The sequence below is a fragment of the Athene noctua genome, chromosome 9 (genome assembly GCF_965140245.1).
Source record: "Athene noctua chromosome 9, bAthNoc1.hap1.1, whole genome shotgun sequence".
NCBI lineage: Eukaryota > Metazoa > Chordata > Aves > Strigiformes > Strigidae > Athene > Athene noctua.
The window spans coordinates 6,217,074-6,231,675 of NC_134045.1; the positions used below are offsets into that span (position 1 = coordinate 6,217,074).

Sequence of the window (14,602 nt, forward strand, 5' to 3'; positions counted from 1 at the left end):
GAGACGCCGGTGCGCCGGGTGGGCGCGGCGCGGCCCCGCTCGCCTCCTACAAGTCCCACAAGCCCCGCCGGGCGGCGGGCGGCCGCGGACTACATCTCCCAGGCTGCCGGGCCCGACCCCCCGCCCCGCACGGCGCGGCACGGCCCGGCCCGGCCCGGCCCCGCACGGCGCGGAGGGCGCGGCGCGGGGGGCGGTGGCGGCGGCGGGGCCCGGGTGCGCCCGGCGGCGGGGCCATGCCGGAGCCGAGCCAGGTACCGCGGCGGGGAACGGGCTCGGGGATGCGGGGGATGCGGGCACGGCCCGGCCTGGGGGGGGGGCGGTCCCCGGGGCGGGGGGATCGCGGGCTGCGGCCGGGGGAGGCTGGCCGGGAGCTGCCCCGGTGCTGGTCCCGGTGCTGGCCGCGGGCAGCACGCACCCGGGATGCAGCGGGTTCAGGCCCGGGGTGCTGGCCGGGAGGATGCGCTGGGGCCGGTTCTGGGGTGCTGGCCCCGGGAGGATGCGCTGGCGCCGAGTGCTGGCCCCGGTGCTGGGTGCTCGTCCCGGTACTGGCCTCGGGGAGCATGGATCCGGGGTGCGCTGGATTCAGCACCGGAGTGCTGGCCCGGGCCCTGCGGTGCTGGCCCCAGGGAGGATGCACTGGCCACAGCCCTGGGGGGCAGCCCCGGCGTGCTGCCCGGGGAGGATGCGCTCGGCCCCGGGAGGACGCTTGCCCCTGGCAGGGGTGCCAGGGCCGGGGCTGGTGCTGCTCCCGCCAGCCTGGGGGAGCTGCCCCTCTCCAGCCGTGTGCCCCTGGTGTGGTGTCGCGGGGCCCAGCCCCCGGCGGGGTGCTGGGGGCAGAGCTGGGGTGGCCACAGAGTGGGGCCAGCGTGGGAGGGCTGGCTGCGGGCCAAACCCAGTCCCCACCGGTGCCAGTGTGCGTGGAAGGTCCCTCAGCAGCAGGGTGACACACGGCTGCGTGACACACGGCGTCCCTTGCCTGGGTAGTGGCAGCCAGGATTTCACAAACACAGCACGGGCGTCTCTGGGGACAGGGTAGGAAACTGTGTCACCCAGCAGGGAAATGTCCCTTGCCTGTGTCTGTGCGTGTGGAGGGCCAGCACGGGCGTTGGCGGGGATCTGATCGGTGTCTGACCCGTTGGGGTGTGCCTGTCCCGCTGCTGTGGGGTGTTTCCCTGGCCGAGGCACGGCTGCCGGAGTGGGGTTGGTGTCAGACCCTGGCTTTTAGGGCCTGGCGATGCAGGGGGTCCCCATGCACACCGGGGGCTCGGGTGCTGCTGGAGGTGGGGGAAGGTGAGGTTTTGCTCAGGCTCCAGCTGCAGAGCCAGAGCGCTTATTGCAAAGCTCCCGAGTATTTCCCCAGAGCGAGGACTTTCCATCCCAGCAGCAGGATTTTGGGGGGGAGGACAGTGCTTGGGGCTTGGACTGGAGCAGGGGCCACGTCCCCTCCTGCTGCGAATGAGAAAAAAACATGGCTGGGTGAGACCAAATAACAGCAAACCCCCAAAACTTGCTGAGCTTCCTTCCGGGAAGGGAGGTGGGCTCCAAGCTGGCAGAGGCAGTTTTGCCCCCCATTATTTGGGGGTCCCCTGCCAGGCTAGGGCTCAGGAGCTGCCCTGTTTCCAGCACCCCCAAGCAGTAGCAGCGGCCACATCCCGGCCAGGGCGGTGAGTGGGGACGGGAAGTTGCTCAGCGCTCTGGGCTTCGTTTTCCATTTCCTTCCCCTTTTATTGGAGCCAGATGTTGCGTCCCCAGTGGTGAAGCTTGAGGCGGCGGGGGGGGCTGCCTTGGCTGCTGCCCCCCCACCCCAGCCATGCCTGTGCCTGTCTGTCTGTCCCTGTCGGGCAGCGAGCAGTGGCCCCGCTGCCCGTTGTGCGCGGCAGCTGCCTGTCAAAGCGTTTCCCTCTCCTCTGAGGAGCTCATGGCGGTTCTCGGGAACGGCAAGACACGCTCCGCTCGCCCGCCTACGCCTCGCCGGCGCTGGAGGCAGGCAGGGAGAGCAGGCAGGGAGAGCAGGCAGGGAGAGCCCCGCCAGCTGCACACCGGGGGAACCGACTTGGGCTTGAATTTTCATGCCCAAACAAGCTCCAAACTTCTGCTTTTCGGCAAAAGGCTCCGGTGGCACCGAGGGCGCGATGGTTTCCCCGCCGGCTCTCGGCACGCTGGATGCCACCCAGCTTGGCCCACGCCAGAGTCTTGGCAGTTCAGTGGCTTTCATCTCCTCCCGTTGTATTTAATTCTTGCAAGAGTGCAAACTGCTAATTGCCCTCCAGCGGCTCGGCCGGCTTCGGTGCTTCTCAACCAGCTGTGCTTTATCAGAGCTCGCCAGTCCCTGGGGGCTTGGGATGCGGTGGGAGAGGCTGGGAACCTCCTCTCCCTGTCCTGCTCCGCGCTGGGTTCCAGCGGATCTCTTGGCTCCACATCGCTCTTTGCCTTCAGCATCTCCCCGAAGATTTTTAGGACACTGCAAGAGACTTGGGCCCCAGCTCCACGGCAAAGTTCCCAAAGATTCCCCCAGAACCACACATGGATGAATGGTGAATATATATAAACAATTTATATATATATATATATGCATGTGTGATACATGGATGTTTATTTTTTTCTTACTGGATGAATAGTTCAGTGCTGGGGCTCTAAAATAACTCCTGCAGCAGTCGCTCTGGGGAAACCAGAACAAGCTGCAGTCACTTTGCTCCAGGTGCCACCATGTCCCCAGCAAGGGACTTCTGATCTGCAGCGGTAATTGGGCTAATTAGGAAAATGCAAATGCTCCCCCTTCTCTAAGTATCTGAGCAGAGCCCCAGCTAGAAGTGAGAAGTTGGGTTCCCTCATCAGTGGAGCTGCTCTAATTTTACATTTAATGGGAGTCCCTGGCAGTAACTGGGCTGTGCTGGGCTCGGTGGCCTCTGGCCGTGGGAGCGTAATGTCCCTGTGTCGAAATCTTGTAGGTACAGTTTTCCTAATGAGTTCAATGACCTCTCAGCACTGCCCACAAACAGAGCAAATCCTGGACAGTTTTACCGGGCCACCCCACAGCGTGCACTGAGTTTGCAGTTCTCTGCTCAGGCTGTGTCCTGGGAGAGAGAGGGGGGCTTTGGGTCACAGCACTCATCAACCAGCCTCAAAAACCTTTGGGTTTCCACCATCTTCCATCCCCGGAGCTGCTGAGCCCCAGGGAGGGGGACAGCAAAGCGCAGGGGGGCCCCACGCCCCGCTCGCCCTCCCCAGGCAAGAGGCCATGGCCAGCGGCAGCGCCGGCGCCTCCCCGGCACGGTGTCCGCCCATCCTGCTCTCCTGCACATATTTTCCCAGTGAGGCATCGAGAGTGAACCTAACGGGTGCTGGCTGGTAAAACGAGCTGTGGTGGTGAGGGGGAGCGGTTCCCTCTCAGTGGCTGTGGCGGCTGGCGGGGAGGCTCAGGGTGCTGCCGCTGGCTCACGGGGTGATGCTGCTGTCTCGGGGAGCTGCTGCTGGCTCGGGGAGCTGCTGCTGGCTTGTGGGGTGCTGGGGCTGGAGGGCAAGCGGGGGCCCTGCCCTTGCTGGGAAGTATGTGTGCACCCACCGTGCGTGGTGTGGGGTGGGGGGATGGTGGCTGGGGATGTGGGCTGGGGTGGACAGGTGGCTGGGGATGGGGGGAGACAGCTTCACGGGTGTTTTTGGGGTGCAGCCGTGTTGTGGCAGGAATGGTGGGGGGCACGGACCGGGCAGACCCCACTGTCCGGAGCGCACACCCATGGGAGGACAAGACAGAAATGTGGCTGTCAGCGGGCGGCCAGCTCCCTGCAGGGCCCAGGGGCTTTGCATGGGGAGCTGGGGGGAGGCTGGAGTGGTGAACCCCAGGCTTTGCATTCTCTGCTCTGCTGGCGGCTGGCTAGCACTCCCACCTGCTAGCCAGCCTGAGCTCAGCCCCTTGGTGGGACCCAGCGCAGTGGTACCTGATGGGGTGATATGTGACCTGGTGGTTCAGCTGTACCCGAGCTGGTGGCGTGGTGGTACCCAGCAGCTGAGGCAGTTGGTGGCAAACTGGGGGCTCTGGGATGGGTGTCTGGGGGGCAGGACCACAGGGATGGATCTGCCCCTCAGCTCTGTTCGACTCTGCAGGCATTTGGGGCTGGGGGGGGGCAGAGTCTCCCCACTGTATCAGGCTGAGCAGCGAGTCGCTCCCCCCTCCTGCCTGTCCTGCCTCGGGCAGGAGGCTGCTGCTCCTGGCACAGGAAGCCAGGCGTAACAAGGCCACATAGCGAGTGTGGCCTTGGGCTTATCAACCCTTCTGGAGCACAGGGGCTGGGGGTCTCCTTTTCCCCACGGCAACCCGGGGAGAGCTGGGGGGCTGGGGGGGGCTGGCGGAGGCAGGGGGAAGCGGTGCTGGCAGATGGCCGAGCAGCGTCCCTTCTCGGGGACGGGGGCATCAGCCGCGTGGGCTGGCACACGTGGCTCGCCTGTCCCGATGCGTCCGTGCATGTGAGCTGGGGGCGGTCGGCTGCCTCGGCTGCTTCTGCCATTGTGTGTTTTGGAGGTGAGGACAGCCAGACGGGCTCTGCAGCCAAAGCCCCCCACACCCGGCATCGCCCCGTCGGGCAGCTCAGGTGTTTGGGCTGGAGGGGGTGCTTGCAGGGTCCCCGCCGTGCTGTGGTCAAGCCTAGAGGCTCGGGATGCCGCTGGACTGGTCCCTGCAAGCCCCATCCACCGGCAAGGGTGGGAGCATCCCTTTCTGAGCTTTCCCACTGCTGGGCCCTCCCCTGCGCCCCTAAATCCCATAGGAAACAACCTCATCAGTAGCTGTCTCCTTCCCAGCTCCGTGCTGGGGATTTGCCTCCCCCGCTCTTTCCCGACCCCATCCCAGCAATGAGGAATGAGCCCGAAATAACCCCTCTGGACACCGGACACGAGGAAAGGCTGGAATTGCTGCTGTTGCCAGCCAGGGCTGCGAGGAGGGTTTAAGGCATGGGAAACCCAATTAACTCGGCTCCATTAGCTGATTGAGCTGGCTGATAAGGGTATGATTAATTAAAAGGATGAAGAATAAGATATTGGGTCCTCACTGCTGTCAGGGTGTGGCAATGGTTTAACCCATGAAATTGGCTTCTCCTGTTAATGCCTGGTGCCCGACTACCACCGGCAGGCAATCCTTCATGGCATCGCTTTTTGGTGGGGACAAACACCCATTACCAACAACAGCTTCTCTCCCTGGTCCCCTCTCCCATTCAGCTTCCAGGGAGGGGAAAAAATAAAACAAAACAAGGGGAAAATATGATCCCTCTGGATGGGTGACGCAGGAAAGGACTTTTTTAATTAACTGTGCTTTTCTCGCTGGGTCTCGGTTTGGCTTTGGAAGCCAAGTAATGCAGAAGGACAGGAGGATGGTCCCTTCCCGCGCTGCCCCCGGCAGACCCCCGCTCGCCGTGCCGAGCTAACATGAGCTGACGGCCCTGGCGGGGGCGAGCGGGCACGCTCTTCAGCATGCTCCCCAGCCAGAGCAGTGCCGGCGGGGGCCGCAGCCTCGGGCAGCCTCTAGGGCCACAGAAAAAAAGTAAATTTGAGTGTTTTTATGAATTTTTGTAGTAATCTCACTCGCTGAACCCCAGGCTGAAACCGCAGGGTAAGGCAAATCACCGTGCGGTTCTTCTTTCTGCCTGGGGCTGAAGAAGGTGGGAGAAGACTCAACTTGCCTCTCTCCATTCCCTGTTGTAAAAAAAACCCAACCCTAAATCTCTTTTTTTCCACCCATGACAGCGGGAGGGATGCTGGTCCAGGGTGGGGGGGTCCCTGCGTGCTTTCCCTTCCTTCACCTGCAAAAGTTGGGCACTGTTCTGGCAGTTGGTTAGTGGCTCGGCAGTGGCAGAAGTGACGTCCCTGCACAGAGGCCATGGGATGGGTGGCACCTGGACACCCAAGGGTGCATTTACTAGGGAATCCCTGCAGAATTTTCAGCCCCAGCATCCCTGAGAGGACCAGCAGCTGGCACAGGCAGCAATGCTTCTGCTCCTCTGCTTTCCATTTCTTTCTACCTCAAGCAGGGTGACATCTCAGCTCTTACCTGTGCCCACCCTGTCATTTACCAGCAAGGAAATCAGTGCCAACAATCTCAGAAAACAACAATCTTAGAAATGAGCAAACAAAGCCGACAAGACCTAAAAAAGCCAGGGGGAGATGTGCCCAGCAGCATTGCTGCTGATGGGGAAGGGAAAGGCATCCTTCAGGCCCCAGGGCTGTCAGTCACATCTCTCCAGCATTCATCCTGAAATTGAAGATTACATCCCGAAATGAAAGATTATATGATTGGAAAAATCATTCAACTGTAAAAGTGGTGGAGCAATTTACCGGGACCTTTTAATAGCCTCGCTTCATTATCCTTTGCAATCAAAGAAAAACTCATGTTTGATGAGCACATGGTCTTCAGGAGGCAATTAAGGAGGCCAGGGGATGAATTTGGGAGCGGGAGAGTGTTTAATGGTATTGCTGAGTTGCCAGGCTTGCTCACCACAGAACAAATCCTGAAATCCCCTGTTATTTTAAGAAGGAAACATCAAAACCTGTGTAAAGAGGCACCCTGCAATGCCCCTGGCCAGCGGGGTTTTATTTGGCAGAGCCAGGTTGGGTTTGACATGGGGAGCTGGCAGGGAGGGTGCAGTTAATGCTGGGGTATGTGTGGATGCGGAGGTGCCCTGTCCCTGCTGGGGTCTATAAGGACCAGTGGAGATGGAAATAGCCACCAGCCCCTGCTAGGAAAGTGATGACTCAAATAAGCCGCTGATATTTAAGGATGCTTTAATGCGCGTGAGCTGGGCTGGAGGATGGGTTTTCCCCGCCTGCTGTCGGGGGCAGCTCTGGGAGGCCCCGGGATGGGGCTGCACAAAATGCGCTCCAGATGCCGGCGGGGCTGGGATGTGGCAGGCAGGACCCGGCCTGGGCGGGGGAGCCGGAAAGGGATTTTCCCCCTTTCACCGGGAACAAAAATACCACGAGCACGTGATAGCCGATTTCCTTTAGCCTTTAAAAAGCCCTGTGGGACGGAGAGAGGCAGGAGCAGGAGAAAGGGGATCAGCCCATCCTGCTCCGCGTCTCCGCCACGTTGCAGCTAAGAAGAGCCCAAAATTGCCTTTTACCTCCAAAACCTTCCAGTGTTGTGCGACTCAGGGAGGGTTTATAGCTTTTTACTGGCTTTATCCCAAACTCCCCTTGATGCAAACCTTCCGTTTAACAACCACCCCTGCTTTTTCCGCTGGCAGCAACCCAAGAAACTCGTTGCAGTCGCTCGCTGGCCGTGCATGTGCCGTGTAGGCATATTAAACCCCCCCTGAGCCGGGCAAAAGACTCGGACAACGGTCACGCCTGGGATGTGCACCCATTTTCTTGCCCTTTCCTTTGAAAGCTGTTGCCACTTGGACAAGTGTTTGACAGGGGGTTAATGGTTTGGTCAGGAGCCATCTGTGCCTGCAGAGTGATGGGCTGCGGGGGGGGCGGGGGGGTGGATTTTTGTTCCATGCTTAGGTCTCCCCCATCCCTGCAAGGAGCTTTTTGGGGGGGTGTCGGTAGCCTCAGTCCCCAGTAAGAAAGTCGGCATCTTCCGGAGGATGTTTTTTTTTGTAGGAAAGAGGAATCCCAGTGCCTGCCAGCTCCTAATTAGCGCTGCCAGCCTCGGCGCTGGCTTAATTGGGGCCAGGGCTGAGCTGTGCAGGCAATGCTGTTGCAGGATTTGGCCTTGGGCTGGTCCTGCCCTGGCATGCCCCTCCCTGAGAAGCCCTGGAGGGGTCACTTCGCCATCCCGTCAGGGTGATGGATCCTGCCCCGGCTCATCAGCTGTGTTAAAAGGGGATTTTCAGCCTTTTTTTTTTTTGGCTGAGGAGGGACCTCTGGCTTTGCACCCCCTCCCCTGCTCGAGGGGCTTAGCTGCTCCTCTCGTCCTTTCCCGGGCGCAGGCGCTAGTACCTCTGCCCTGGCTATTTTTACCCGCTGGGATCACGAGCAAGCGGGTGACCTTCCCCACGGGACGCTGACACACAGCGGGGGACAGCCGCTGGCGTCGGTACCCGGGGCGCGCGCCGGGCTGTGAAACGTCTGTTTCCCGTCTGTCTTGGCGGCAGCGGCAGCCAGTGAAGAGTGTTTTGGAGGGGCTGCTTGTGGCTTGATAGAGAAGAAGGATTGAGCCTACAGAAAGGAGCCGCTTGTTCGGCTCTGGAGGCGAGTTCATGGCTGAGCCTTTGTCTGGCAGAGATAGGGAGGGCACAGCCTGGGAGCTGCTGGGAGCTCCCCTAGCGCCGCGGGCAAGGGGCCGGTGCAAGTGGGACAATGCCAACATCTCAACTCTCTTCTTCCCTCTTTGGGGACAGCTCGTCCCCCGCAGCCCCACGCCAGAGGCGGGCTAGGTGGCATTTTGCAAAACTCAATGGGGAATAAACAAACTCCTCAGCTCCCAGCACCCTCCTGCTGGTCAGTGGCAGCCCCCTGGCCCTGCCATATGCATGGCCATCCCTTAACCCGCTGTCCCCTCCTTCCTGCTCCAGGCTGGTATCGCCGTGGCCATGTTCCTGAGCCAGTGGCGGAGGGCAGCGTGCCAGCTGATTGGCTAAACCCCGAGGACGATGAGCGCCATCGCAGCTGAGAGCCAGCTGGGCCCAGGACCCGGAGGAGCGGCCGAGGCACGGTGCCGCGGCTGAGACCGGCGTGCCGAGCTGTGCTGGAGCCCCAGAGCCAGCAGCAGATGCTCTCTGCCCGGCACGTGGAGCCGACGGGGGCCCTTGCCGCGGCTGGACCACGCGGATGGAAAGCTGCAGCCCGGCAGGTAGGAGCCCAGCACGGTGGCTCACGGTAGGGCTTCGTGTGCCCCCCGGCGCGGTGATGTAAAGCTCTGGGTCCCACAGGGAGCCTCACTGGCCAGCTGACGCCATCCTGCACCCTATGCCTGAGCCCTATGCCGGAGCGGGCGCCCTTCCCGGCTCAGCCGCCCGCCGACCATGAAGTGCTCGTTGCGCTTCTGCTTCCTCTCGACTGCCTTCCTGCTCGTCTTCGTCATGTCCCTCCTCTTCACCTACTCCCACCACAGCATCGCCTACCTGGACCCCGGCGGGCTGGGCGGCATCCACCGGGTGAAGCTGGTGCCCGGCTATGCCGGCATGCAGCGGCTCAGCAAGGGGGGGCCGTACCCCCGGGGCTGCGCCTGCCGCCGCTGCCCGGCCGAGGAGGCCGGGGCTACTGACTGGTTTGATGGGCGCTATGACGGCACCGTCTCCCCCGTTTGGACCAAGGAGAACATGGACCTGCCGCCCGACGTCCAGAGGTGGTGGATGGTGAGCGAGGGGATGGGCCACCCCCATGGGTCCCCCAGCCCCCAGGAGTACCACGATGTGCTCCAGCACAGGGGGCACAGCTTTGTCTGCTGCTGGCAAGGAGGGGCTGCTGGCTCATGCCCCCCCTCCTTTTCCCCCCACAGATGCTGCAGCCCCAGTTCAAGTCCCACAACACCCACGAGGTCCTGAGCAAGCTCTTCCAGATCGTGCCGGGCGAGGATCCCTACCGCTCCCGCGACCCGCACCACTGCCGCCGCTGCGCCGTGGTCGGCAACTCGGGCAACCTGCGCGGCTCCGGTTACGGGCCGGAGATCGATGGGCACGACTTCATCATGAGGTGAGGGCAGGGGACCACCGCTGGGGGCACTGCCCGCCTGCCCAGCCCCACAGGCAGCACAGAGGCATGGGGTGATGCTGGGCACCATGGCAGTCCCTCTCTGGGTCTGCTGCGGGTCAGGAGATGCTGCAGGGGTTGTCTCTGTGCCATATGCCACAGCCTGGCTCCAGTTTCTCGGTCAAGGAGCCCATCATGGGTCCCAGCAGGTGCTGGGATGGGTGGGAGTGGGTCCTGCCCTGCTGCCACCCTGGGCTGGCCTGGGGGGGACCCTCAGCTCCTCCCAGCACCCTGAGCACCAGCACTCAGCTCCTCAGCAGTGTTCAGCAGCTGGCAGGGGACACCCATGGTACCTGCAAGGGACAGGGTGGCTGGGAGGGGCGTGCCACCTTCCCCACTCTCTCCCCAGGATGAACCAGGCTCCCACAGTGGGTTTTGAGGGCGACGTGGGTGGTCGGACCACACACCACTTCATGTACCCAGAGAGTGCCAAGAACCTGCCCGCCAACGTCAGCTTCGTGTTGGTGCCCTTCAAAACCCTGGACCTGCTCTGGATCGCCAGTGCCCTCTCCACTGGCCAGATCAGGTTGTAAGTACCCGGTGGGCACCGGCAGCACCAGGCTGGCTGCTCGCCTACTGCAGGGGCAGCCCCCCTGCAGCAGTGGGGGGTCATTAGTTCCTCCCTCCCAGAGCATCCCCTGTCGCCAGTCCCTTGGCAGCTCAGGCTGGGGCTGGGGGGTGTGGGACCCCTGGGAGCTCACCTGCCTCTCCGCTTTTTTCCCCAGCACGTACGCACCCGTGAAACCTTTCCTGCGAGTGGACAAAGAAAAGGTAAGGGGGGGACTCATCCCAACCACCCGTTTGGCCATGGCCCCCATCACCCCATCTTCCCCTGGGGTCCCTGTGCACATCCTGGTGCTCCTTCTTGGGGTGCTGATGCCAAAGGGAGCGCGGCTGGGACTCCAGCACTAACTCCAGCCTGTGATCCCAGGTGCAGATCTACAACCCTGCCTTCTTCAAGTACATCCATGACCGCTGGACGGAGCACCACGGGCGCTACCCCTCCACCGGCATGCTGGTGCTCTTCTTTGCCCTCCATGTCTGTGACGAGGTGGGTGATGGCTCCTCGGGGTCCTCCCCTGGCTGCGGGGTCTCGGATGAGCTGCACGGGGTGGGTTTTCTGGGATCCTGAACTTCATAGGGTTAAGGAGGGAGGTGGCTTCTTTGCATCCAACGCAGCAGTTTTGCTTGCTCCAGTTGCCTAACACCATGGTGATGGGCACCTTGAATGGTGGAAAGGCTGTGCAGAGGGACGTATGCCTTCAGCATGGTGCCAGATCCCCCCGGCAGCATGGTGGGTGCCCAGCCAAGGGGGTCCTGAGCCCAGTGGGGGGGGTCGGGGCTGGCTCACCCCCATCCTCACTGCTGTAGGTGAACGTCTTTGGGTTCGGCGCCGACAGCCGAGGCAACTGGCACCACTACTGGGAGAACAACCGCTACGCCGGGGAGTTCAGGAAGACGGGGGTGCACGACGCCGACTTCGAGGCGCACATCATCGACATGCTGGCCAAAACCAGCAAGATTGAGGTTTACCGGGGGAACTGAGGGTTGCGCCTCCTCCAGCTCCCCTGCGCCAGCTGGGTCCCGCTGCCCGCGGGGCACAGGGCCAGGGTCTCCCCAGTGGCCTCGGGCGATGAGTGCTGGATGGGCAGCGCGGCCCCGCGCCACCGGCAGAGCCGCCCCCGGTGATATTTGGTGCCTCCAGCAGCCAATCAGGTTCAGAGCTAAAGGAGACTTTTTGCTTTTTTTTAATTATAATTATTATTATAATTATTAAGAAATCCGGCTGAGAAAGGATTTGTAAACACAATCAGTGACTGACCGGGCGGCGGGGGTGTCCACCTCGCATCTCTTTACAGTCAAACCAAATGCTGCTCTTTTTAAAACAAGACAAACCCCCCCCGCCCTGAAGCTGGGTGACTTTGGGGAGCGCCCAGTGTCCAGGCCGAGGGAGACGTGGCGGCCGAGCAGCCTCGCCAGTGGAACCCAGCTGCTTCTTTCTTCCCTTTATTTTTTTTTACCCACCTGGGGCAGCCGCTGCCATCGTTTCCCAGGGAAGGCTCCCAGCATACAGGCAGGTCCCAGCGTGGTCGCAAGCGCGTGGAGCCATGGCAGGGAGCCGGCAGCCTCCGTCCGACCTTCAACAACGCTCTGCTGCAGGCTGCCGGCACAGCCGGGCTGGGGGATGGAGAGGAACCCCAGCTGTGGGGCCAGGCACCCCTGCTCCTCTCCCTGAGGACTGAGGAAAGGTAGGACAGATCACGGGGTCAACTGTGCAAAAGGCAGCTAAGAAACCTGCAGAAGCAGCAGCCCAGTCCCTCTGTCCAGGCTCTCTCGCTGGATACTCGAGGGATGCAGGATGCAGCGGCTGAGGGATGCAGCAGCAGGTCTGGCCCCGCTGGAGAGGAGGAGATGAAATTTCCCTTCACTTTCGGGCTGGGAAAAAGCAGATTAGAGATAGCTTTAGTGGGTGAATGAACCGTGCTTTTGCTTTTGTGTTGCTATAAACAGACAGCTCTGGTGAGAAGCTGAAATCCCAAAGTCTTTGCTCCGTTTGTGAGGGTGGGGCTTGGTTTACACCAGTCTGGTACAGCTGGTGCCCTCAGGGTCCCTGAGGCTTTTTGGGGTGAACAGGCTGCCCCACGGGATGGGGAGATGCAGAAGGAAACTGCCTCCCCAGAGGTGTAATTAAAACCACTTTCTTTGGGTCAGTCAGGTGGGTGGGGTTTTTTTATTTTTAGGAGATACTGGAAAGTTCAAGAAAAAGGCAATCGTGGAAAACGTCCCCTGGAGAGGGACCCCCACCCGCCCACACAGCTGGTGATGGTGATGGGTGCCCGGCACAGTGGTGGCACAAGCCCCATGGTGCCGAGAGTGGGGCAGGGGCTGGAGCCAGGCGGTGCGGACAGGGCTCCCCCCACAGGGGCTGCGGGGCTGGAGCCAGGCCGGGGGGAGCCCTGTCTGCATCACCTGGTTACAATAGTTATTTGAGGAACAATCACTGTAGGTTTTTTGGGCCTTGGAAGGTTTTTTTACCTTTTTGTACCTGGCTTTCTGTAGCAGCCTCTTACCTGTTTCTCTGCTTCAGTTTGGTTTTGTGTTTTCTTCTCTTTTTTTTTGAGGTTTCTCTCTGCAATCGTGAAACACAAGGGTTTGGGTCACCTGGAGCAGGTACTGAGCATCCCTTGGGCTGGGGAAATTAATCTTTTCTGTCCACAGGGCTTTAAACCGCTGAGTTTCGTGGTGGGTGTTGGTAGAAGCAGTGCTGCCCACAACCTGCGACCACCACGGCCAGCCCTGAGCCCCGTTCCAAACCCCGAGATGTGGGGGCAGGTTGCAGCGAGCCCCAGCCTCCACCTCCCTGGGTTGTTTTTTTTTTTTTTTTAGGGGAAGAAAAATAAAAACCACAAAACCATGAGCAACAATGAGTGCCTTGACCATCTCCTGTCGGCTACGCTGGGCTGTGCCCACTCCCACACCGGCAGTAGGAGCTTGGCCGATTTATCTGGCAGTCCTGGCAGTCACACCTGCTCCTGCCTTGCGCTGGGCTCGAAATTAGCTGGGAAGCGCTGCTGGGGGAGGCAGGGTCACATCATCCAGGCCACCATGCTGGTGGCTGGAGAGGCCAAATCCAGCATGACGAGGCTGGACCAGCTCCTGTGATGGCTGAGCAGGGCCTGGCCAGACAATCACAGGGCGAGCAGAGGCGCTGGGTACAAACCCAGGTACCAAACCCGCCGGCAGCACCGCCGACACGTGGCAAAGGGCACGCTCGCGGCTCCTTGCTGCCCTGACAGTATTTTTTTTTTGGCTAACTTCCTTCCTCTACCCTCCCCCTTTTTTTTTTAATTATTATTTTTTATTTAAGCTGTCCCACTAGGACTCACAACCACTTCCACTTCTCTAGCAGAGGGGCCGCTGGCCGCAGGCAGGAGGGGGATGCTGCACAATCGGTGGGGAGGGGGCCGCGGGCGCATCGCCGACGAGCACCACTGTACTGTACATAGAGGAGATGTAGGCAGAGGCTACGGGCAGGGGGGCAAGCAGGGAGGAGGTGCCCACGCTTACCGGGGTAGTCTTCATCACGCGGTGCCTACTGAGCACCCATTGCCTCCCGCCCCGCAGGGAGAGGGAGTGCAGTGCTCTGACCTAGGGCTTGGAGCAGGCGGGTGGCTTCGCCTGTAGCCTCTGTGTACATGGGTACTCCTGCACACAACTGTCTTAAAACAACTTTTTTTTTTTTTTTTAAAGTCAATAAAAACCATGCATCGGAACTGCTCTTTGTTTTCCTTCCAGTAGTCCTGCCTGCTACACCTTCACCTGAACCCAAGGCTGGGGTCGGGAGGATGCAATGGGATCCTCTCCTCTCCCTCTCCCTCTCCCTCTCCCCTCTCCTCTTGCCTCTCTTGTCTCCATCCTCTCCCCTCTCTCTTCCTCTCCTCTTGGGCTGCAGCTGGGCCAGACACCAGCCACCAGCTCTAATTAACATCCATCCACTGGAGCAGGAGCCAAGCCCAGTCCCACACCAGCCCGGGTGCCCAGCAGCAGAGCCCCCCCACAAACCCCCCAGCCAGAGCCCATGGTTAGGTGATGGCACTGCTCACCCAGCACCCGTGTCCCCATCTGCCACAGCTCTCCTGACCATCCCTGGAGACTAAAAAAAGAGGTTCCGGTCCCACACAGCCCTTAACCCTGAGCCCCCGTGTGGGTGCAGGGAAGGACACAGACAAACTCTCGAAGGATGTAATTTTGAAAGCAGGGGCTGGCACAGGCAGGGGAAATGACTCTCCCCGGGTGACCCAGCAGGGCCAGGGCCTGCTCCAGCTCCCAGCTCCTACCACCAAAGGTTGGACCCTGCAACAGGCCTGCAGGATCCACCTCATGACCAGGGCGTCTGGATCCTGAAAGACACATAAGGCTC

At 61.0% G+C, this 14,602-nt stretch overlaps 1 protein-coding gene across 2 annotated transcripts; it reads left to right on the top strand.

Annotated features, from left to right (window-relative positions):
* The first annotated feature begins 149 nt into the window (after positions 1 to 149).
* Positions 150 to 13,949, top strand: ST3GAL2 (ST3 beta-galactoside alpha-2,3-sialyltransferase 2). Of its 2 annotated transcripts, none has more exons than XM_074913401.1 (8): positions 150 to 251; positions 8,505 to 8,782; positions 8,862 to 9,287; positions 9,431 to 9,624; positions 10,031 to 10,210; positions 10,407 to 10,452; positions 10,613 to 10,732; positions 11,053 to 13,949. In XM_074913401.1, the coding sequence occupies exons 3-8, from the start codon at positions 8,955 to 8,957 to the stop codon at positions 11,224 to 11,226; spliced, it is 1,047 nt and encodes a 348-aa protein (XP_074769502.1). In that variant the 5' UTR covers positions 150 to 251; positions 8,505 to 8,782; positions 8,862 to 8,954; the 3' UTR covers positions 11,227 to 13,949. The 2 variants fall into 2 exon arrangements, with proteins under 2 accessions (XP_074769502.1, XP_074769503.1); XM_074913402.1 differs by lacking the exon at positions 150 to 251 and adding an exon at positions 2,512 to 2,534.
* Positions 13,950 to 14,602: the final 653 nt, after the last annotated feature.